At 40.0% G+C, this 25238-nt stretch overlaps 2 protein-coding genes across 2 annotated transcripts in view; both read left to right on the forward strand.

Annotated features, from left to right (window-relative positions):
- The first annotated feature begins 1223 nt into the window (after nt 1–1223).
- gaa (alpha glucosidase) lies at nt 1224–14762 on the forward strand. The gene is made up of 19 exons (XM_058376829.1): nt 1224–2240; nt 3558–3709; nt 3880–4045; nt 4121–4217; nt 4307–4426; nt 4516–4634; nt 5165–5296; nt 6563–6673; nt 7257–7370; nt 7485–7569; nt 7660–7777; nt 8715–8848; nt 9856–10007; nt 11687–11835; nt 11983–12124; nt 12241–12339; nt 12440–12604; nt 14077–14229; nt 14559–14762. Exons 1-19 carry the CDS (start codon nt 1704–1706, stop codon nt 14619–14621), a joined length of 2808 nt encoding a protein of 935 aa, XP_058232812.1. The 5' UTR covers nt 1224–1703; the 3' UTR covers nt 14622–14762.
- Nucleotides 14763–16130: 1368 nt separating this feature from the next.
- Nucleotides 16131–25238, forward strand: part of tbc1d16 (TBC1 domain family, member 16) — a 34392-nt gene continuing 25284 nt past the window's right edge. The window contains exons 1-3 of the mRNA XM_058373380.1: nt 16131–16473; nt 22400–22603; nt 24751–25159. Of these exons, the coding sequence (XP_058229363.1) occupies nt 22429–22603; nt 24751–25159 (584 nt within the window). The 5' untranslated portion in view covers nt 16131–16473; nt 22400–22428. The remainder of the gene's footprint in view (nt 16474–22399; nt 22604–24750; nt 25160–25238) is intronic.

Raw genomic sequence — 25238 nt, forward strand, 5'->3', positions numbered from 1 at the left:
AGCTGTTTTTTTTTTTCATTACTTTACGGAGGTAGACACATTACTGTCTTACTTCACTGACTTACTTAACTGGTCCCTTGAATTGAATGAGTTTAATACAAACCTTCTTAACTAAAAAAAACAAGGTAGGCCTAAATGTCTACTTGGACCTAATGTATTCTGTTGTTGGAAAGATTAGAAATAAAAATAAAAAGCTGTATGACTAATAAATAGGCACATGTTAAAATCTATCTTGTTAGATAAAATATATCTTGTTATTTAGCAAATAAAAACGTATAATCATTGATATGGTGAAGATTTCTGTGAGTGAAATTTATTTACCTGTACTGGAAGGAGCTTCCAGTGTCAGTGCTTTATAAAAGTAAGTTGTCTGTCACTGGAAAGTCTTCAGGACAGGGTGATTTTGTGATTTTTGATCCTATTTCTTTTTTAATTGGAATTTAAAAGGAAAGCAAGGTCCATAAAGTCATGGATGCACGAGTTTGGTGTGGACGAACTTGAGTCCTGACCTCAGACTGATAGAGCATCTTTGGGATGAATTAGAGTGGAGGCCTTCTCGTCCAGCATCCGTGCCTGAACTCAAAAATGTGCTTCTAGAGGAATGGTCAAAAATTCCCATAAACACACTCCTACACCTTGTAGAAAGCCTGCAATGGGTCCCAGACATCCCAGTTTTGTCTTGACTTGCAGTCTTCGCTCTAATTAATCCCAAAGGTGTTCTATCAGGTTGAGGTCAGGACTCTGTGCAGGTCAGTCAAGTTCCTCCACACCAAACTCGCTCATCCATGTCTTTATGGACCTTGCTTTGTGCACTGGTGTGCAGTCATGTTGGAACAGGAAGGGGTCATCCCCAAACTGTTCCCACAAAGTTGGGAGCATGAAATAGTCCAAAATGTCTTGGTATGCTGAAGCATTAAGAGTTCCTTTCACTGGAACTAAGGGGCCAAGCCCAACACCTGAATTCAATGATCTGGAGGGGTGTCCCAAAACTTTTGGCAATATAGTGTAAGTGGTAAATGAGCAAAAAGAAAAGCAGCGCTGTGAATGATAAAGTATTGTGGTAGTATTGGTGCCTCACACCTGATCTGGTGATTTGGAAGGGGTGTCCCAAAACCTTTGGCAATGTAGTTTATATAATGCAGGCAAACAGAGGCTGGGTTTCGTCAGCCCTCTCAATTTTGCCGGTGGATTTGTTACGTATCTGGCAACTCTAGCCCTCTAGTTGCACTTCGGCTGGAATCTGCCATCCTGTGCAAGACGTTTTGTTAAAGTAACAGTGCGCGTTAGGCTTTTTCTCGTGATTTCTTTTATGCACAGTTTGGTAAGTGCGTACCTTTAGGATAAGCGACTCATTGTAAAACAGTGCTTTTTGTTTTGCACGCTCTGTCCTGATTGATTTATTGATATTTTAATGTGTATGTTACCCTATTCCGGTATTTCTCTGACTTCTCTATTCAGCGTCTGGAAACGTATAATATACTTAGAGATCAGTTTCCGGAAATCCCGTTTGCTCTCTGCAACACTAAGAGAGGGGCTTCTGAGTTATCCACGCCTTTACTGCAGCTCAGATTCACTTAACCCGATCTCCTGTCCTAACAGAATCAGTCCTCACTGGCTGTTTTTATTTTTATACGCATTCATGTTAGATTCCTAGTAGATCACTTGCATTATAAAAGCCTAGGAGGCCTGAGGTTCCTCTCTGAATGACTATGAATCCGCTTGAGCTTTCACATTCAACTTGTATTCTTTTAACTCTTGCACTATCATGCATAATGATTAGCCAGTTGTACCTTCACCAAGCATCAACTGTAAGAGTTCCATCATCCCCAGATGTAACATCACTAAAAGTGCCAAAGACCAGAGAACTCTTCGAGAACATCAGGAACTTTTCAAAGCATATAAATTCAAGTGACTTAAGAAACCACTCCACTGTTGCTGGAAGGGACTGCGGTCTTCCTGTCGAAAAGCGCTTTGATTGTGCTCGTGATAGAACCGTCACTAGAGCAGATTGTGAGGAACGAGGCTGCTGCTATTTGCCCCTACTCCAATCTGAGTATAGTGGGCCACCATGGTGCTTCTACCCTTCATCATATCCAGGCTACAGAATGGGACCACTTTCTCCCACACCGAGAGGTCAATCAGCCACCCTTACTCGAGTCACTCCTTCTTACCTGCCTCGAGACATCTCCACTCTGCAGCTAGAAGTGATGGAGGAGGAAGCAGGCCGCTTACACCTTACTGTAAGTAGCTGAGATGGATCGGCAAATGCATACACACATGCTTGTTTTTCTTGTTATTCACAGATTACAAATAAACTGTACATACATAAGCAGCAAATATGCATACACTATATTGCCAAAAGTTTTGGGACACCCCTCCAAATCATGACTGCACACCAGTGCACAAAGCAAGGTCCATAAAGATATGGATGAGCGAGTTTGGTGTGGAGGAACTTGACTGGCCTCCTGACCTCAACCTGATAGAACACCTTTGGGATGAATTAGAGTGAAGACTGTGAGCCAGGCCTTCTCGTCCAACATCAGTGCCTGACCTCACAAATGCACTTCTAGAGGAATGGTCAAAAATTGAACATAAACCTTGTGGAAAGCCTTTCCAGAAGAGTTGTAGCTGTTATAGCTGTGAAGGGCGGGCCAACTCCATATTACATTTCTGTGCACGGGTTGAGGTCAGGACTCTGTGCAGGTCAGTCAAATTCCTCCACACCAAACTCGCTCATCCATGTCTTTATGGACCTTGCTTTGTGCACTGGTGTACAGTCATGTTGGAACAGGAAGGGGTCATCCCCAAACTGTTCCCACAAAGTTGGGAGCATGAAATAGTCCAAAATGTCTTGGTATGCTGAAGCATTAAGTGTTCCTTTCACTGGAACGAAGGGGCCAATCCCTAAATAAACAAACCTGAATTCAGTGATTTAAATGGGTATCCCAAACCTTTGGCAATATAGTGTAAATGAGCAAAAAATAAAGAAGCAGCACTGTGAATGATAAAGTTGTAGTATTGGTGCCTCACACCTCCAGGGTCTTGTATCTACTCTTTGTTTTCATACTGTTCCTGTGTTCTGTTTTTTCTGTTTCCTTCTTCCTTTCCAAAAGCATGCCGCTAAGTAGATTGTCTTCAGACTTACCATGACCTTGACCAGGATAAAACATTTACTAAAGAAGAATGAATAATTAACAGTAAACAAGATACATTGTACTTCCTGATTGATTTTTCTTAGGGTATTAGTGGATCCAGAGCCTATCCTGGCAATACTGGGAATAGTCTGAAGTCTATCATAGGGCATGATGTACACATAAGTTTCGAGTACCCGGTTCACTTCCTGGTATGTTTTTTGGGAGATTTGGATGAAACTCAAGAACCTGGGAGAAACCCAGAGGGAGGATGTGCAAAACTCTGCACAGATAGTAACCCAAGGTCAGAATTGAACCAGACACACCAGAGATGCCAACTTTACCCACTGGCCACTCCATGTTCCTGAAAGCTTTACTCTGAAATGTTGAACAGGTGCTGAATTAAAATGCAAAATTATTTTTCAGCTGAAGGATCCCTCAACAACTCGATATGAAGTTCCCTTTGTTGCAATGCCATCTAATAGACATACAACCTCACAAGACCTCCTCTATGATGTGGACTTTCAGCCAGACCCTTTCGGCTTCCTGGTTCGTCGCAGGTCCAATGGCCGAGTGCTGTGAGTGTGCTCTACCTTTTTCTTACAAGCTTTATTGTTTATGTGAGGATAAATACATAACCAATAAGGATTACCTCATGTACTGGTACAGTATAAATAAGACAGATTTTGAATCTGTGGATTTCTACACGTACAATTTTCAGGTCATTTGTGTGATATGTGCTCGTTAGACTGAACACCACTGTAGCACCGCTCCTGTTTGCAGACCAGTACCTGCAGCTCTCCACCTCTCTGGCATCTCCTTTCATCTCTGGATTTGGGGAGCACTACACACACCTGACTCTGGATCTCAACTGGACTTCTGTCACTCTGTGGAACAGAGATATGGCACCACACGTAGGTATTTCACCCATCAAGTCACCATTTTAAAAGTGTTCTTCCAATATTTATTTAATATTTGTCTATTTGCAGAGTGATGTCAACCTTTATGGCTCCCATCCATTCTGCTTAGTTCAGGAGGGTGATGGTCAGGCTCATGGCATCTTCCTTCTTAACAGCAATGCCATGGGTGGGGCAATGGACCCTTTTAAGTTTGAATAGTTTTTACTCCCTAATGTATTCCATGAATTATATCTATTCTCCTATGTGCCTGTGTAGAAGTAGCACTGCAGCCCATGCCGGCCGTGACGTGGGTGACCATCGGAGGAATTCTGGACTTTTACGTCTTCTTAGGCCCTGATCCACAGAGTGTAGTCCAACAGTACCATGAGGTTATTGGTGTGAAGCATTTAACTTTCATTTCAACTCCTTTTAAAGACACAGAATCCTAGCAAGTCTTTATGACTTTGTTATAATCTCATCCCAAGGTTATCCCATGATGCCACCTTATTGGTCTCTGGGGTTCCACCTCTGCCGATGGGGCTACACCTCCACCAACATGACCAGAGCTGTAGTGCAGAGGATGCAGGAAGCCCAGTTTCCACTCGTATGTAGTATATAGATTTGTAAACATGCCTTGCAGGATTTCTATAATTACTTTGCTTTCCAGGAACCTTTTTACCAGTACACTGGTGTTAACTGACTTATCGGACATTTTCAACCAGGATAACTAAATAAAATATTTGATCTAGTCAGGACTCTGCTGGCTTTTAGTGTGAGATGTTTTTACCTCTGTTCAGATTACCTTACAGAGAATTTTAGATGCTTATAAACAAGCATGGAATTTGATATCACAACTTACTTTGTAGATAAGATAAAAACTACCGTGTTTTGTTTTTTTCTATGATATGATATAAATATTGCGCCTCTAGGGGCAAATTCTTAATGCCCAAGGTGTCTACTTTCAAATGAGTCATTAACCTCCACTGTGTTTAATGCTGAACATGTACACAACCAAAACAGGCAGCAATTCCATTTTTTGGCCTGTGGTTAGGTAAAACTTCTTATTTAGAAATGTTTCAGGAGTGATTACAGTGTTGCTGTATGGAATAACAGTTTAAACCTGTGTGTCAGTAGGATGTGCAGTGGAATGATCTAGATTACGCTGACAAGAAGCGAGTCTTCACCTTTGACCCACAGAGGTTTGGAGACTTGCCTGAGATGGTGCAAGAGTTCCATGAGCAGGGACTGAAGTATGTGCTCATTTTGGTAAGTAGGCTTGTTGGCTCTGAATACAATTTCAATAAAATCACTGATATGGGCTGTATATAGTCTGTCTATAGGTAAGGTGCATTTGAGGTCACCTTAAACGTTATGAAATACCATTATATTCTTTTTCAAAAATACACCGATCAAGCATAACATTATGAGCAGTGAGAAGTGAAGTGAATAACACTGATTATCTCTTGATCATGGCACCTGTTAGTGGGTGGGATATGTTATTATTTTATCCTCAAAGTTGATGTGTTAGAAGCAGGAAAAATGGGCAAGCGTAAGGATTTGAGCGAGTTTGACAAGGGCCAAATTGTGATGGCGAGACGACTGGATCAGAGCATCTCCAAAACTGCAGCTCTTGTGGGGTGTTCCCAGTCTGCAGTGGTCAGTGTCTATCAAAAGTGTCCAAGGAAGGAACAGTGGTGAACCGGTGACAGGGTCATGTGCGGTCAAGACTCATTGATGCATGTGGGGAGCAAAGGCTGGCCCGTGTGACCCGATCCAACAGACGAGCTACTGTTGCTCCAATTGCTAAAAAAAAAAAGTTTATGCTGTTTCTGATAGAAAGAATATACAGTGCATGACAGGTCAGGGCTGTTTTAGCAACAAAAGGGGGACCAACAAAATATTAGACAGGTGGTCATAATGTTATGCCTGATCGGTGTATACTTCAATTGGTCTGGCCCAATCATTCCAAGAAGGTCTGTATGTCCTAGAACCACACTGGGATGTTTCACAGTCTGTATCACTCAAAATTCCACAAGTTCTACAATAGAGCTAGCGATATTATCACGGCAAACAATTCTTTTCAGGTGTGTATCTTTTGGCTTAAAATATGAAAGTTGGTCTGTTAAAGATAAAAAGGAAGAAGGGACATCATTTTCACCAGAAGCATCTTTTAGCAGGAACATATAAAGCAATGCAAGCTTGCTATAGTCAGCTAGGTGATGTACTATCAAGTGTAGCTTTTTGAGGATCTATTTAGATGAAAATAAACAGAACATTTGATTACACTGTGTCTGAAATGGCTTTTACTCAGTTTTAATTAGAAATGTTGTTATATATAAAAGCAATATTGCACTTAGTCATGTGGTTATACTGAATATCGACGTGGCTGTGATTAGGTACGACAATCAGCCCAACCCCTAACGTTTACATTGTCAATGTGTGTAGAGCTTTATATACTGTGTGTATGGCTTAAAGACTCTTTCCTATAATCTTCTTTTGATATGCAGTGTATGTATATATATTTTGTTTCAGGATCCAGGCATCAGTAGTACGAGTCCTCCAGGTTCATATAAACCATTTGATGATGGAGAGCAGCGGGGTGTTTTCATCAGAAACCTGACAGGACAGACACTTATTGGAAAGGTACGTGCTTCTCCCATAAAACACAAATAGGAGAGAATTTCAAAAACATTTTCCAAAAATAGAACTTCATAATCTCAGAATTGTTTTATTATAATCTGCTTTCCACATGTTCTAAATAACAAAAATCTGTACTTAGAAATCAAATCAAACCATTCAAAACAAAGAAAGATCTTTCTGTCCAATTTGAGGTCAGTCAGTGAGATTTTATAGTGATTTGTAAATTTTTCGATAGTGATGCAATAGAATTTCTGGGTGTTTATGAGAATGGGGTGGTGGGGTGGGTTTGGGGTTATGCATTATTTAAAAGGCTAACAAATAAATATAAATTACCTGACAAAAAAAATGAGTAAAAATTAGATTCTGAAGGTTTAAATTGCTGTGGTCAAATTGACCCCAAGGGCATGTTTCCAAATTGTGATGGATAACCGGAGGGTTAAAACATTTTGAATACTTACTGAACATTTTAATAATGCTGTCAGTTAGCTGGAATTTGTATAAACACACGAGAATGTATTTGATATTTGAGGCTTGACATGCATTTATGTATATTTATGTGGGGTTTTTGTGTGTGTGTGTGTGTCAGGTATGGCCTGGTCCAACAGCATTCCCAGACTTCACGAATCCAGATACGGTGTCCTGGTGGGAGGAGTGCATCAGAGACTTCCATGCCAATGTGTCATTTGATGGCCTGTGGATAGTGAGTCTAATTTTACAATTTCATCACCCAGTGTCTGTTTTTCTCATTAATCATGGAGTTATTGGTGTATCTGATTTAACTAATGGGGTTAAAAATACATCAATACATCAACAGGATATGAATGAACCTGCTAGCTTTGTTCACGGCTCGGTGCTCGGATGCCCAGACACAGACATAGAAAATCCACCTTATACTCCAGGTCAGCTTTTTATTTTTATTTTTTTTTGAGCATTCATTCCAAAGATAACCCTGTATGGCTTGTATTGAAGATCATATTTGTGCTTTACAGATGTTATAGGAGGTCAGTTAAACTCGGGGACTGTGTGTATGACCAGTCAGCAAGTGCTGTCTTCTCATTACAACCTGCACAACCTGTACGGTCTCACTGAGGCTATTGCCACCTACAGGTCAGACATGGTGTTACTCGTCTTATTATATGACCAATAATCCACAGGATTTTGAGATTTTTGAGGATTTTGAGATTTTTGAAACTTACTGCAGGTTTTAATCACATCACACATTCAGCCAAAGTCATCTTTCATTCAGACATGTATAGAGCACTCATAGAAAGTAATTACATGTGTCTTCACTGGTGGGAAATTAAAAGAAAAAATTGCTTGCAATTTCAAACATTTTTAAAAACAGCATTTTGGCCACAACGGACACAAGAACCTCTGCAAATTCCCGGAGGGACTACACCGATCAGGCATAACATTATGAGCAGTGAGAGGTGAAGGGAATAACACTGATTATCTCCTGATCATGGCACCTGTTAGTGTGTGGGATATATTATTATTTTGTCCTCAAAGTTGATGTTAGAAGCAGGAAAAATGGGCAAGTGTAAGGATTTGAGTGAGTTTGACAAGGGCCAAATTGTGATGGATAGACGACTGGATCATAGCATCTCCAAAACTGCAGCTCTTGTGGGGTGTTCCCGGTCTGCAGTTAAAAGTGGTCTATTAAATCTATTAAAAGTGGTCCAGGGAAGGAACAGTGGTGAACTGGTGACAGGGTCATGGGCGACCAGGGCTCATTGATGCACGTGGGGAGAGAAGGTTGACCCATGTGATCTGATCCAACAGACGAGCTACTGTTGCTCAGATTGCTGAAGAAGTTAATGCTGGTTCTGATAGAAAGGTTCAGGGCTGTTATGACAGCAAAAGGGGCCCAACACCAATATTAGGCAGGGGGTCATAATGTTATGCCTGGGCTGTGTAAATGAAGATATGTATTTTTTTTTGCATTTTTATTTCTTTTACACATGTCAAGCAAATAATAATTTCATTTGTACCTTATGTGTGGTTAACTGATTGATTGTCTTGTCTTTTTTTGCCACTTATTCAGTGCGTTACTGAAAGTCAGAGTCTCTCGGCCGTTCGTGCTGTCCCGCTCCTCTTTCCCGGGTCTGGGCCGTTTCTCAGGTCACTGGACAGGAGATGTGCAAAGTGACTGGGAGCAGCTGCGATACTCTATCCCCGGTGAGGCAGAATGAAAAGCTGAGATAATTTTGCAGAAATAAACTTGAGCGCAAGGTTTGCACTTTTGGCTCACTCATATATTTCATTTTTAGCTTCTAGGAATGTTTTTATTTTAAGATAAAGATTGTAAAATTGGGTTGTATTTTTCCCCGTAGTCAGACTTTTGCCCTCAATAGTATCATATTTTATTGGATGCACAGTGTATACATTAGCTAGCAATCAGAGCAACTAGTAACATCTTTGCATATTTGAATGCTTGATTCTGATTGGTCAGAATAGTATTGATTCATTTTCTATACCTTCACAGCTTTGAGAGTAGTAGTAAGTGTAGCAATTCAGGTTACAGGTTTTTTATTAATACACAATTCACATGGTGAAATCTTTTACAGGGAGACATTTAGTTAGCTTTATTCATTTATTTTTGAAGACGTCTTCAGTGTCGGAGCTTTATAACAGTCAGATGTAAAGCTGTTTTCTGTCACAGGAAGGTCTTCAGGGTGGAGATCTTTGTGGTTTTGGTTCTTGGTAACCTAAGCTCAGTAACTTTATTGCTTATTAACGTTATAACCAAGTAAAAACAGGCTGGTGAGGGATAACAGCAAATAACTTTTTTTTTCCCCAGGTTGTTTCACAACATTAAGAATAAATCAGAACAGATAAAAAGAACAATGAGATGTAAATTAACAAATAAAAATGTCTTTGTTTTAAACGTTTTTGTGGTATAAAAGAAATAATGCAGATCGGGAAATAATATTATAGGAAAATAACCATTGCATCATAGAGTCAGTGAAAATTTTGCTGTAAAAGCATTTTTATAGTAATGTTTTTAAAAAATCGGTTTTGTGCTTTCCCTGGTGCTCTGTAAGTAATGATCAGCCATTTCAGAATGATGAAAGTTTTTCCCCTTTTTAAAAGCATTTAAGATGGCTAATCTGAGTTGCAGAATCCCTCACCTCATGATCTGTGACTTGTATGTGTGTGTGTGTGTGTGTGTGTGTGTGCTGTAGCTGTGCTGCTGTTTGGGCTGTATGGAGTTCCACTGGTCGGGGCAGATGTGTGTGGATTTGAAGGTGACACTAATGAGGAGCTGTGTGTGCGCTGGACTCAGCTGGGTGCCTTCTATCCATTCATGAGGAACCACAATGACAGACCTAATGCTGTGAGATCCAATACATACACCACTTTGACATTTGGTACATTGTCTTACGTTAGCACTGTGTAACAGTATCTTGTCTATAATAAATACTGTTTTGTATTATACATGTGGAAAGTGTAACCCATGCCTGTGTGACGTCTGACTCGATGAAACCACACGTTTGACTCGCACCTCCGGGGTTGGGGGTTAAATTCCCACCTCTGTCTTGTGTATGTGGAGTTTGCATGTTCTCTCTGTGCTTCCTGGGTTTCTTGTGGGTTCATCCCCCAAACCAAAGACATGCGTTGTAGGCTGATTGGCATATCTAAATTGTCCCTAGTGTGTGAGGGAGTGTGTGTGATTGTGCCTTGCAGTGGGTTGGCACCTGTCATGTGTCCTGAGTCCCCTGGGATAGACACCGGGTTCCCCACAACCCTGTACAGGGTAAATGGCACAGAAAATGGATGGATGGTTGGATGGATAAGAGTTTATATTAACATGTGTAAACATGAGCTTGTATAATTGGAGAAGCATGGCTAAGCGCTCTCTCTCTCTTTCTCTCTCTCTCTCTCTCTCTCTCTCTCTCTCTCTCTCTCTCTCTGTCATAAAAACAAGGCTCAGTTTTTAGCATCCATATCCTTAATGTTAGCCAATGGCTTAAATAGGATTATTTTTTACTTTTGTCTCTTTCTTTTTTTTTCACTTTAACAAACAGCTGTGAATGAAAGTACCACACAGTATAAAGAAGCTTATTTATGCTGAAGCTTATTTCTTTCCAGCTCAGACTGTAGTTTAAGGGAGGATATTATTGACAGCCGTGAAAGGTGATTAAACAGTTCGTTTAGTTAGACGCCCCCTGTCTTACATGTGAATTGCGGCTCATTGATTTAGGGCCACTTCAGTGACACTTCAATGTCAGCAGTGACTGAGATGATACATGGGAAATACAATAAGTGTGTAAATGAAATTAACTGAACATTGTCCAGTCGAAGTTACAGTAAACAAAGGGATAAAATACAGAAATGTTTAATGCATTTTGCACAAATGTGGAAGCAGAGCATTTATATTTAAATAGTAAAAAAGTACTCACCAACAGGGTTTTCCGGCTGTGTATGACTGAGTAGGTTCCTGTGTGTATGTAGTTAAACTCTGTGCTATAAGACTCCACCAGTAGAAGTCGTAACCCCTTCCATTCCATTAGAAACCATGTACTTATACACTCATTAGGGCACTTAGCCCGGGGTCACTCATTTCACACTTCACATGTTTCACACTGCCTAAACTTTACCCGGGGTTAACAATTATTCTGACATTTCACACTGGACATTCCTAAATCCTGAGATAACCTTCTTATTTGCCTACTGTCAGTTTTAAATAACAGCTTGTCCCTCGATTTCACATCAGGTAGATAAAAAAGTACAGGTCTACCATTTTACGTCTGAGCAGGTAGTTATCCTTCACAGCTTATTTCTTCACCGCTATCTTTTTTGCCCTTTAATTTTGACCAAGCTCTTGTTGAGGTCAGACTTCCTCTAATTTTTCAGTGTAAGGTATTTCCCCTCCTCTACTAAATGCACCTCTGTGATCTTCAGTGTTATGCCATCACGCTGTTTTTGTTAAGTTGAAAGCAGTGTTTAGAATGACGATGACCTAGGATTAAGCACAGTGTAAAGCCATATTGTTTTGTTTTGTGTGTATCCTAGCCCCAGGAACCCTATGTATTCGGACAGGAAGCCCAGGCTGCCATGAGGAATGTAATGATGCTGAGATACTCTCTTCTGCCCTTCCTGTACACACTTTTCCACTATGCTCACACCTCAGCCAGCACAGTAGCAAGACCCCTCTTTATGGAGTATGAAGCTCAGTTCCTATATAAAAAAAACTGTAGCAAAATGACATGATTTTGAAGCACTTTCATTTACCCAAGATGAGTTATTTCCTAGGACTGACAACAAAGCAGGCCATGATGTTTTTCTGTATGCCTTCTGCTTCTTCCCAGATTCCCATCAGATCCTAACAGTGTGTGGATAGATAGGCAGTTCCTGTGGGGGAGCTCTCTGCTCATCAGCCCAGTCCTGGAACCGGGAGTTGTAGATTTGGCAGCCTATCTACCCCCTGCGATGTGGTACAGTCTGCACAATGTAAACCCCAATCTAATATCGTATGCCTGCTTATACATTTTCGCATATTAATCAAATTATCTCTAATCTGTAGTAACATCATTTATGTCCTCATCTCATCCTGTGCTATACTGCAGGGACAGGCTTACAACAGCAAAGGCCAGTACCTGCTCCTTCCAGCTCCACTAGATACTATAAATGTCCATGTCAGAGGGGGATGTATTATTCCACAGCAGGTACTTCACTTTATGAAATATACAACAAAACATGGTAAAATATGAGCTCTTTTAGCATCACATATATTTTCTTCATATGTGCTCATTGTTATTTACTCAGGTGCCTGCACTGACGACCTCAGCCTCACGCAGTAACCCCTTCCTCCTGACGGTGGCACTCTCCTCACAGGGCTGGGCCAAAGGGGAACTGTTCTGGGATGACGGGGAAAGCTTAGGCACATTTGAGCTTGGAGATTACTCATATGTTGTCTTCACAGCAGGACAGGTATGGCTGCGTTTTTATATATATATATATATATATATATATATATATATATATATATATATATATATATATATATATATATATATATATATATATATATATATATATATATATATGAAATGAAGCATTCAGGGTTTGTACAAGGTGCTTGAATTATTTGAATTTGGCTTTTTGAAACTGATGAATTGGAAAATCTTGAAAATAGGCATTTTTTACTCTTTTGGTGTTCAAAAATAAGCATCAGTACATACAAAGTAGAATCCTTTAACTCGGAATATGACACACCGCTGCAGCCTGTCCCCTTTCTCCCACTATTCTCTCACTCATATCCACAGAGACGGCTCCTGGAACTCATCTTGAGTATATTGGCATTATGGTGAAGATGAGGAAATGTAAATTTCTTATTTCTAAAGTATATGTTTGAGCGAAATCTCTTGTATATGAACATATGAACCCTGTACATTATTTACAGAAGTAGGGTTGTGAGGTGAATTCCTTGATTTTCCAGGAAGCCATTGTTGAGCAAATCTCAACCAGTCAGCTGGAGATGGATTAAAGCCTCTACAAAGTACTAAAAGATTTCAGAACTTTAAGGCTGTTGAAGTTAATATGTTAACACAATTCATTATTATTATTATTATTATTATTATTATTATTATTATTATTATTATTATTTAACAGCAATGATGCAATGATCTAATCTGATCTCAAACGTTTTACAGTTAAGGATCCCTTGAACTATACAACACAATTTCCCAAACCCCAATAGTACAGAATCATTAACTATTAAAACATTAGACATGTTATTTCCATTTGTAAAATATTATTTTACCTCTTTATCGAGATCAGAGAGTTTCAACTATATTTCAGAACTATATTTCATTAGTTTCCACTTGCCATTATTTAACATTACACACTCTTTGTACTAAAATCTCTAACACTTCAAGCCTGTTTAATGAACATTTTTACAGCAGGATTATTAATAATAAATAGAGCACATGATAATACAATTAAACACACACAAAAAAAACATGATTAATTATTTCACAGTCCTAGTACATATAAACACATGTAAGTTTAATATATTATTTTACTACACTACACTGTTTTCTTGGCTAAAATCACATTTTAGTGAAGATTTGGTAAAAGTGAGTCAAACCAATAAATATTATATAATTAATGTGAAATTTAACATATTGGAATTTGGCCACATTTTCTCTTTTTTTTTAACTTAAAAATGCAAAATTTTGATTAAGTGTACATAAGCAAAGAAACTTAGTTTGAACAGTAAAGGTAATCAGAGCAACAGATAACAACAACCAAAAGTATACCTCTTGTGGTTTGTTCTTGTGTCATTATGTTTGCTGAGACGAGACCATTTTGTTATTTAATGACAAATACATGTGCTTATTCGTGTTGTTGCTGATAGCAGCACTAACTTTTATGGTTTTATGACTTTAACTGCACTCTAGTCACAGCTGGTGGGTGAGCCATTAAAACTGAATGGAGCTCTGGATGGTTTAGTTGTGGGAGAGGTGCGCGTGTTTGGAGTTTTAACACCTCCTACAGCAGTGTGGGCTAATGGGAAGCAAGTGAGGGATTTCTCTTATGCCACAGACACCAAGGTAAAGCAACTACATGAATGCGCTAGTGGAATCATTCATAATTCTACTACAGTATGACTCATATTACATTGACATTTGTATTGATGTCGTGGACAGTGCAGATAAGACTAAGACATGACTCAGATAAATTCTGATAGCATGTCGTTGTTATTTTTGTTTCTTAAATAATTCATTTTTGAGGGTTTAACGTCTATTTTAACTATACAAGGGGTTTTCCTTGATCTTCTAAATCAAGCCACTGAAGATTATTGATGATAATTTACAGAGGTGCACATATATATGTACACATATTATACACTATATTAATGTGTGATTGTGTATATGTGTAGGTTCTTACAGTGACGAATCTGGCCCTGCTGATATCAGAGGTGTTCACAGTGCAGTGGAGTTAATGAAATTCCTGCTCTTCTCTCTGCTGGATAATGGAATAACTGTCAATGTGTCTATGATTTTTTTTTTTAATTGATGGCAAATGCCACGTCACATGAAAACTGCACTGGGACTGTAGTCCAAATAAAGATTTTGATATACTCAATGAAGTTTACATACATTTCTACAGTGTGTATTTTATTTGTCTACAAAATACATTGTTAGAACTGATTTAAAGTCAAGCTATCATAACAGGTTGGCTCATTTTCCCCCGAATGGATCCTGAAACTAAAAATTTCTTATTGTTTATTTTCTAACTTTTCATCACATAAGTCATGACGTTTATCAGTCCTGTTCCTAGAAGTGGTTACAAATTAACCCAAACTAAAGGGCTGAGAAACATAACCTGATCTTTTTCCAATCTTCAGCTGTCTAGTTTCAGTGATACCGTGTCCTCTGTCACCTCACATTCCTGTTTTTTATGTTGAAAAGTGAGGAACCCAGTTTGCTCTTCTGCTGTTGTAGGTTCGATTTGCTGAGCTAAACAGCTTACACACTCCAAATCATCCAATTTAAAGCATGACAAACTGCAGTGCTGTACAAATAACTCAAAACAGTATATGATAAATGAACATGTTTAAATTACATTGTATCTGTGAGCTTACACAAGACAAACTCAATCTGATAAACCACATTGAGATTCCCAAAACTATAACAAAAATTAGATTTATTTAAAAATTTATTCGGATTTTTGATGTCAGCAAATCAGAGTTAGTGGCATTCTTTTGTTTTTATAACTGCTTCAGTTCATCCTTTCCGTTTCACTCTATAGTGAAGTAAAAGTATATGTTTACTATACACCGTACAGACATAACATGAGCACTGACATGAATAAGACTGATGATCTCCTTATCATGGCACCTGTTAGTGGGTGGGATATATTAGGCAGCAAGTGAACATTTTGTCCTCAAAGTTGATGTGTTAGAAGCAGGAAAAATGGATTTGAGTTAATTTCTAAGGAAAAAGGGGTAACTTTGCTCAGCTTGATACAGCAAGAGGAAGAGATGGGAAACAGCACGGCACAACATATGCGGAGAACATGTGTTCAAAGTTCTATCTTTAATAATATTATGATTAGAAATTACTGTTATTATTTATTTTACTTTCAAATTTTTTTCATGGCATCTAGAGGGCGTAGAGAGGGTTGGATGATGAAGCTGCATCCCGGTGCTGATGATGAGTGACGCGTTCAGTCCAGATGGATTCAGCCAACCAAACACACCTGCAAACTGTGACCTCTAAACGTCACGGCCGGTTCAACAGCGGGGAATCATTTAACAACATTACATTACGTTTTAAACATTCATTTTTATTCGTTTTACATGTTTTTTTTTTCTCCATGCCAGTATGCCTCAACTGTTTAAAAAAAATATTGCATAAATCCATGCAGTTTTCAGAGGAAGCGGATTGTCTTTCCGGAAGCGGCTGAATTTTAAGGGACTGGCCTTCAGCGTAGTATAGTGTGGTTGCCAGATTGGATCGTGTTCTACCCGATCGGCTATTTTTTTTTACATAGGAAGGATAACGTACGCTTCATGGCGGTGGATGAATTTCTTTTACATGTTCATTTCAATCTAGTTGTTTTATTGAACTAGGTGGGTTTTGAGCAGTTCGTGGATTAGAAATAGGCAACCTAATCTGGCAACCCTGACAGCAGCCAGCAATGTGCCAGCTGAAGTCCTGTGAATAAACACACACGGGGACTCCGGAGGGTGCAGGAACATTTAGCACAGTCCTGTGAATGTCATTTTACTGAAGAGGACGAGTAGCAGGATGGATGAGCGGTGAATATCGTCTTTTCCTTACGGATTGAAGGTGAGGCTAGGATATTGATTGTTTATACTTTGTTTATTTTTTTTAACGTTTGAAGGCAACACGACAGCGTCCCATACGGTGGCAACCTGTGATGATGTGTCTGCTTTTATTAGGAGTAAACCTGACCGCCTAATGATGCTGCGCTTTTCTAACACATGTGATGCTGTTGCACGTCCATAGGACACAGTATACTTGCATGTTTCACCTAAAACGATGTATTAAAAAAAATCATTTCAAAATGTCCGAGCATCATATTCTGATCAGGCCTAACGACCTCCATCCCACATCTTACCTTTAGAGGCAGATGGAGTGAAAAACTAATAACTGCACCACTTATTCCCATGCGTTCCCATAAGAACTCTGATAGATTAAATATTTATCTATTAAAATTATTGTGAAGATTATTTTTTGTTTCCACCTCTAGTTTCATAACTAACTCAAATAGACATGCAGGACTTGCACTAAACTCTGTGCCAAGCTTTGTATCATGCCGTTTACATACACTTCACACTTGTGTGTAGGATTAAAGCCATCTAAGTGTCTGATAAGAAGGAACTGTGTGTGTGTGTGTGTGTGTGAGAGAGAGAGAGAGTGTGTGTGTGTGTGTGTGTGTGTGAGTGAAATATGCCAGTGTCCCAGAGATGATGAAAGTAATGCATGACTTAAGCAAGACCATGTGCTTCAAACCTGAGGTCTTTTTTTTTAATATATTTATTTTTTTAAATCAATATTTGTGGTTTTATTGTATTCTGTGACCCTGACCTATTTGTAGTAGCACTAGGATTCTTTAATTATTATTATTATTATTGTTATTATTATTATTTGCAGTTTTACATAATGTACTATCCACATTCATGAACTCATAGATGTGCATGATGAGCAAGTCTGTTAGTCTTATCCTGTCTAAATAATACCTTTATATTTATATATATATATATATAGGATCCTATATATAGGATGATGCACAGGACGAGCATTTTGCACTACAGATAATTTCACTAATGCCACGGCAGTGTTATTTGTGGAAAAAAAGAACTGAGTGGTATTTAGTTTAGCCAGCACTGACTATAATTTATAAGTCACCATGGGTAAATATTGTGCACCATTATGTAGAGTGCCCACAATTGTAGGATCATATTATTATTATTATTGCCCCCCCCTACATGTTTATGTCATGTCACTTTTCTCATTATCTCATATAATTATGTGTTTTTTTCAGTCAGCTGACTCCAACTTCTGTTTCTGTTTTCTCGGAGGCACCACAGCTCAGTCTGCTGACTATAGCACTTTTTCCTTTTCTCACTTGCTGGGAATTGGCCTTTACTCCTACTCTGTGACATGTGACGTGAGAGCTGTGTCTCCTTTTTTTTTTTTTCAGGCTGCAGCATTATTCCTACTCCCACTACAAATGCCACCCCCCCACCCCTAACCCCCAAAACAAACAAACACACATACACACAGTGTAATGACATCCTGATAAAGTTGCTCTCTGGGAGCAAAGGTCAGTAGGCCATTTGTCATGTGGAGTCAGTCACACGTCTGGAACAGCAGACACGCTTCAGATGTCACATGTTGGCTGTCATGTGCTGATAATGATCGGTTAGATAATGTCAGTAGTCAGCATGTTCAATATTGTTGTTATAGTGCATATTTTGGAATCCAGTCAACCCTGCTGTGTTCCAGTGTACTGTAGGCTGCCTAGGTAGAGTGAATCTTTGAATAGCATTTACAGTCTGCTGAGAGCTAATATACTGAGATACCTTCAAAGTACTTCACAGATAGCAGTTTTGACAATTGATATTAGGACTAAATGATATGACCTCAATACTGTCATCATAACCTCAATATTTATTATTTATTTATTTATTTATTTATTTAAAAGAATTACAAACTGGAAAACTAAAATAATCTTTTTCTCCTTTCAGTGTCTGATGTTTTTCATAAACTAAATTGTACTCCTAGACATGAAGTATTATGTGTATTTACCATAATTAGACATTAAATATTATAAATTTTTAATGCAATGTTACTGTTTTTCTGGCAGTTTGTGAACAAACCTATTGTATATACACAGATCAGGCATAACCTTATGACCACCTGCCTAATATTCAAAGTAACACTGGTGTTCGTCCCCCTTTTGCTGCCCAAACAGCCCTGACCCATCATGCACTGTGTATTCTGATACCTTTCTATCAGAACCAGCATTAACTTCTTCAGCAATTGGAGTAACAGTAGCTTGTCTGTTGGATCGGATCACATGGGTCAGCCTTCACTCCCCATGTGCATCAAAGAGCCTTGACCCTCCATGATCCTGTCCCTGGTTCACCACTGTGTCATCACAATTTGGCCCTTGTCAAACTCTCTCAAATCCTTACAGTTGACCATTTTGTTCTGCTTCTAACACATCAACTTTGAGGACAAAATGTTCACTTGCTGCCTAATATATCCCACCCACTAACAGGTGCCATGATGAGGATATAATCAGTGTTATTCACTTCACGTCTCACTGCTCATAATGTTATGCCTGATCTGTGTATATCATAGAAGTAGCTTTAAGAATCATGATGTAATATTTTTGTCATGTTGTCCCCTCATAATTGACAGGATATAAACATTTAGAACATCTATAATTAGCAGTCCCAAACCTTGAAGTCTTCTGAGACCTTTCTGGAACCATTTCTGATAGAACATTAATCCCATAAGGGATCCACAGAAAGACCAACCCAAAGAACCCTTAAGCATTTTCGAGTTTCTAGAAAAAAATTTAATAATTTCCAAAATAATCTCAAAAATCCTTCACCCTTCAAGAATATCACACTTTCAGCATTATAAATGAACCTTTTCTGAAAAGAAAAACCCGTGTTCAAGTTTCATATAGAACCTGTGATTCGTGATTAGAAGCTCGGATGAGAGGGCTGATTTAGCATGAACACAAGGAATATTTTGTATAGACGAGCTTATCGCGTTTTGTCACAGCAGGAAACGTGCAGCTGAGTTAATCATGAAAGGTAAACAAAGCTGAGAGAAAGACAGCATTATGCAAGCAGAGTTGAAGCAAGGAAAAACAAGAAAAACATCATTTGATTAGACGGATCATGGCCCAATTAGGGCAGAGCGAGTAGGGATAGTATATTTCTGGTAAGGAGAAGTTTATCACATGTACAGCAAATAGCGGTTTGCTGCTGCTGATGTTGTAGTGGAAAAAAGGAAACAGTGAACGCGTTTTCAAACCCTGTGTTGCCTTTTTCGAAGCTGGTTAAAATTAGAGAGACTTCAAGATTTAATTGGCTTCGTCATTTTACATGATGGTGTGTGTGTGTGTGTGTGTGCACTCTTTGGTGTATTTGTTCTGGGTGTGACTCCTTATGAAAAACCGATAACCTGCTGTTAGTCCAGGATGTAGACTTGGCTCTGACTCCTACAGTGTTTTTTCTTTATAGAAATTTTTCAACTAGTTCCTTACTGCACTTTAGTGTATTATTGCACTGGATCTAACTCTCCAAACAAGTACGGAAGCCAACAAGGTGACCTGGTAGTTATTTTTCAGCAAGGTTTGGCCACAGAGTAATGTCTTAAGATCACAATATAGCAAAACATGCGCTCATTATTCTCATAGATAAGTTTTGCTTAAACCATGGCCTCTAGTTAATTAGCAGGAACAGATGAGAAAGTACCGACTTTGAGAATTTGCTTAAACTGAAGTAGGTTAATCGCATAAACTGTGTCAGAACACTAGTAACGCCATGTGTTTGAGTCAGTTCCAGGGTTCAAAGAATATTATCAATCATAGCCATGCTCAGGTTCCTTTACCACATGGATTTAATTCATGGTCTAATGTGATCAGGACCTAACTCTTTGGAAGATACAGTAGAAGTCCTTCTTGGCCATGAAAGAGATTTAAAAAAAAAACTTGGCTACTAACAATAATTACCAGAACATTTCAGCAGCTATGTAACTTAGGAGAATATTGTGTTTGCTCTAGTTCTATACTCTAGACTAGAGCAAACAGTCTCTGTACCCTGTACTGTATTGTTCTATACTCTTGAATAAAGGGGCTCGTGAAGATGTTACTCATAAATTGTCATTCATAATTAATATCACTGTGATATGTAACCTCATATATAATACTCTAATAAGATCTGTTTACTAGTTTACTTTTCCCCTTTGAGTCTGGTTCCTCTCAAGGTTTCTTCCTCATACCATCTAAGGAAGTTTTTCCTTGCCACAGTCACCTCAGTCACCTCAGGCTTGCTCGCTTGGGATAACGTCTAGAACTGTTTGTCTGTTGTTTTCTTATGTTGTTTCTCATGTAAAGCTGCTTTGAGACTCTCTTTGTTAAAAGCGCTATACAAATAAAATTGAATTAAGTGAAATTTTGAGATTAAACTTGTCGTATTGTTAGGTATAGAGTTGGGATTTTATTATTTTTATTTTATAAATTGGAAGTTAACAGGTTTTCGAAACATTTAAAACATAAATGTGAATGTAAAATCTATTGAATAGTTATTATTCAAGATTGAAGGTACAGGAGTTTAAGTACTTGGGGTCAACAGTCCAGAGTAATGGAGAGTTTGGGAAAGAGGTAAAGAAGCGAGTGCAGGCAGGTTGGAAAGGGTGGAGAAAGGTGTCGGGAGTTCTGTGTGATAGAAAAATATCAGTGAGAATCAAGGGGAAGGTGTACAAGACAGTGGTGAGACCGGCCATGCTGTATGGTTTAGAGGCAGTGTCACTGAGACAGAGACAGGAGTCAGAGCTGGAGGTAGCAGAGCTGAAGATGTTGAGGTTCTCTTTGGGAGTGACAAGGTTGGACAGGATTAGGAACGAGTACATCAGAGGGACAGCTCATGTTGGACGTTTTGGGGACGAAGTTAGGGAGGGGAGATTAAGATGGTTTGGACATGTCTAGAGGAGGGAGAGTGAGTATATTGGTAGGAGAATGTTGGACATGGAGCTGCCAGGCAGGAGGCAAAGAGGAAGGCCAAAGAGGCTGTATGGATGTAATTAATGAGGATATGAAGCTAGTGGGTGCAAGTGTTGAGGAGGCAGAACATAGGGATAGGTGGAGAGAGATGATTCACTGTGGCGACCCCTGAAGGGAAAAGCTGAAAGAAGAAGAAGAGTTAATATTCAAGATTCTGCACAAGGTCCTTGTTTAAAAGTCAGCAAATATGTTTTTGGTCTTGATGTTTGACCATCAGATTATCTTTATTTCTCATCTCTTTGAGTGTAGAGATTCAGTGTTCAGACCACATGCTGATGGATTTGATCTAAAATGGATCAAAAGGTTTTGCACAAACCTGTGGAGTAAATGCCAGTGCGAGTGCACACTGTCATTAAAGGAAAAAAGGGAACAAACCAAATACTGAAAAACTCTGAAGCTCATTTAAATATAAAATATTACTATAAATTATTTATAATATAAAATGTATAAATATAAATTATTATAGTTTATTATAAATAATTCAAATATAATGATTTAAATATAATGAAATAAATAAAAAATAAACCTTTTTTTTGGTATTGTAAGAAAGAATCAGGAAAACCTTTACAGATTTTATCGTAGGTAAATTTAAAGAATCTTTTATAGTCATTTTATACAGATTTCTTTGATTTGCTGAATTTTATTGAATGTTTGATTGATTAATATCTGTATATGCTGTGAATATGTCGTTGAAGCTTTTATGGCAATAAAGTTAAATACAAAAAGTTACAGACTAGTTGTTGTCAGTAATAAGGATGAGTTTTGTTATTTAATTAGAATTGGAAGTATTTTCAGTCATGCTCTCAGACATCACTGTGTAATAAAATCCAAGTTGTGACAATGTTTCAGAAATCATTAGTTTTCATTTCCTGCAGCTTCTGAAACAATTTGTTGAAAGACTTTTGTCCAGATTATCTAAAAACCTTGTGCACTTCTATGTTTCAGAGGATGGGAGCAGTAGCCAGGCACTGGAGATGTCATTCGGTCGGCTCCTGCGGCGTGCTTCATCCAAAGCCTCTGACCTCTTGACCTTCAATGCGGGCTCGGCAGGGTCACGGTCCGTGCAGGACGGGGAGATCATCTTCTCCAAGAACAACGTGTGTGTGCACCCGGCTGAGCCCGTGCCCGGCCTGCCTGAGCATCACCCAGGTACTGTGCTTAACTATGCATGAAAATCGACAGCAAATTATGGATCTTTGAAAAGCTCAAACAGAACATGTCATTGCCAGACAGTGTGTCCAACTTAACTCAACTCTTTACATGGTGTGGTGACAGTGTGATGTTTCCTTCCTTTATGATTGTGGGAAGCTTCAAGTCTATTGTTGACTCTAGCATCCTGCAGGAGGATTCTCCCCTCTTCACTTCCCCACATGGACTTCATTCAGTGGTTAGAGGTGTAATGTTTGGAAGACTGGGATTCACAGTAAATTGAAATGCATTGTATGCTGTAGTAGGAGATTCATAAACAAAATCATATTGTACTGTATCATGTGGGAGCCTTAAGTTTGTGTCTGCGCATGTCTGTGTCTGCATGTCTCTGTCTGTATGTCTCTGTCTGTGTCCGCGCGTCTGTCTGTGTCTACGTGTGTCTGCGCGTGTCTGTGTCCGCATGTCTCTGCCTGTGTCCGCGTCTCTCTGTATGTGTCTGCGTGTCTCTGTCCAGATGTCTTTCAGGGTCCGCACGTCTCTGTCAGCGTGTCTGTGTGTCTCTGTCCAGATGTCTTTCAGGGTCCGCACGTCTCTGTCAGCGTGTCTGCGTGTCTCTGTCCAGATGTCTTTCAGGGTCCGCACGTCTCTGTCAGCGTGTCTGCGTGTCTCTGTCCAGATGTCTTTCAGGGTCCGCACGTCTCTGTCAGCGTGTCTGCGTGTCTCTGTCCAGATGTCTTTCAGGGTCCGCACATCTCTGTCAGCGTGTCTGCGTGTCTCTGTTCGCGTGTCTCTGTCTGTGTCTGTGTCCTCGTGTCTCTGTCTGTGTCCTGGTGTCTCTGTCTGTGTCCACGTGTCTCTGTTCGTGTCCACGCGTCTCTGTCTGTGTCCGTGTGTCTCTGTCCTCATGTCTCTGTCTTTGTCTGCGTGTCTCTGTCTGTGTCCGTGTGTCTCTGTCTGTGTCCACGTGTCTGTCTACGTGTCTGTGTCTGCGTGTCTCTGTCCGTATGCCTCCGTCTGTGTCCATGTGTCTGTCCACGTGTCTCTGTCTGTGTCCACTTGTCTCTGTGTACGTGTCTCTGTCTGTGTCCACTTGTCTCTGTGTACATGTCTGTCTGTGTATGTGTGTCTTTGTCTGCACGTCTGTGTCTGCGTGTCTCTGTCCATGTGTCTCTGTTTGCGTGTCTCTGTCTGTGTGTGTGTGTTTTTGTCTGCACATCTGTGTCTGTGTCCACATGTTGGCGTGTCTCTGTCCATGTGTCTCTGTCCGCATGTCTGTGTCTGTGTTGTGGTAAAAACTTTGGTGTCCACATGTCTGTCTGTGTCCGCATGTCTGTCTGTGTCAGCGTGTCTCTGTCCATGTGTGTGCGTGTCTCTGTTCGCGTGTCTCTGCCTGCATGTCTCTGTCCACGTGTCTCTGTCTGCGTGTCTCTGTCTGCGTGTCTCTGTCTGTGCCCGCATGTCTCTGTCTGTGTCCACATGTCTGTGTCTGCATGTCTCTGTCTGTGTCTGCATGTCTCTGTCTGTGTCTGCATGTCTCTGTCTGCGTGTCTGTCTCTGTCTGCGTGTCTCTTTCCACATGTCTCTGTCTGTGTCAGCTTGTCTCATCCTTTTACAAAGACACAAAGTCATACAGGCCTGAAAAATGATCCCACAGTGTCTGTGTATCTGTGTCCAAATGTCTGTATCTGTGTTCACATGTCTGTGTCCGCGTATCTGTGTCCACTGGTATGTTTCCAAATGTCTGTGTTTATATCCTCTTGTGTGTCTGTGTCCGCTTGTCTGTGTCCGCGTGTCTGTGCCCAAATGTCGGTGTCTATGTCCGCTTGTCGGTGTCTATGTCCGATGGTCAGTGTCTGTGTCCACTTGTCTGTGTCTGTGTCTGCTTGTCTGTGTCCATGTGTCTGCGTCTTTGTGTCTAAACGTTATATGTCACAAATGTGACACTTTTTTTTTTTTTTTTGATCTGATAAGATGCGTCATAGAAAACACTTGTTTTTCATAAGGTTAAAGAACATTTGAACATTAAAGCCTCGAAAGGATATTCAGAAATGAAAATATTTGCTAGTTGTCCTCCACTGAGGGATTACTGTAAGATATAGTGATAATCACATCAGAATAGAGTGCAGTACTCTGTTGTACATGTGCAGGTTATCTGTGTGTCCATCTGGAGAAGGACGAGACTCTGGGCTCCACTCTCATCCTCACCTGGGTGCCCAACTCGCGTATTCAGAGGCAGGACGAAGAGGCCTTGCGCTACATCACGCCCGAGAGCTCACCTGTGCGACGCAACCCCCGCCGCCGCCGTGCCCGCCTTGCCCAGCCACGCCCTCAGCCTGCACATGATGAGGATGAGGATGAGGAGGAGGCTCCTGAGTCAGGTCTGCAGCAGCAGGAAGAGGGCGATGAAGGCTCGTGCGAGCTGTCGGCCGACGAGGTGAGCCGCGACAGCACGCTGGGCTCAGACTCCGATACGTTCTCCTCACCATTCTGCCTGTCGCCTGTTAGCGAGGCGCTGGCCGAGAGCACCAGCTCTGTCTTCCTGGACAGTGAGAGCAGGTAAGTGGAGAATGTTTTGCACTGGAAGCCATGCAGCTGTTTATATAATGCTTTTCTGTGTGTTACTGCACATAAAATA

Source organism: Hemibagrus wyckioides, linkage group LG02 (genome assembly GCF_019097595.1).
Source record: "Hemibagrus wyckioides isolate EC202008001 linkage group LG02, SWU_Hwy_1.0, whole genome shotgun sequence".
Lineage (NCBI taxonomy): Eukaryota > Metazoa > Chordata > Actinopteri > Siluriformes > Bagridae > Hemibagrus > Hemibagrus wyckioides.

What these genes read in the sequence shown, in the direction of transcription:
- gaa (XM_058376829.1), top strand. Translation starts at nt 1,704, where the DNA reads ATGACTATGAATCCGCTTGAGCTTTCACATTCAACTTGTATTCTTTTA. An exon ending in AGGTCCAATGGCCGAGTGCT is followed by an intron (nt 3,710 to 3,879) that starts GTGAGTGTGCTC and finishes TGTGCTCGTTAG; the next exon opens with ACTGAACACCACTGTAGCAC. An exon ending in CATTTGATGGCCTGTGGATA is followed by an intron (nt 7,371 to 7,484) that starts GTGAGTCTAATT and finishes ATACATCAACAG; the next exon opens with GATATGAATGAACCTGCTAG.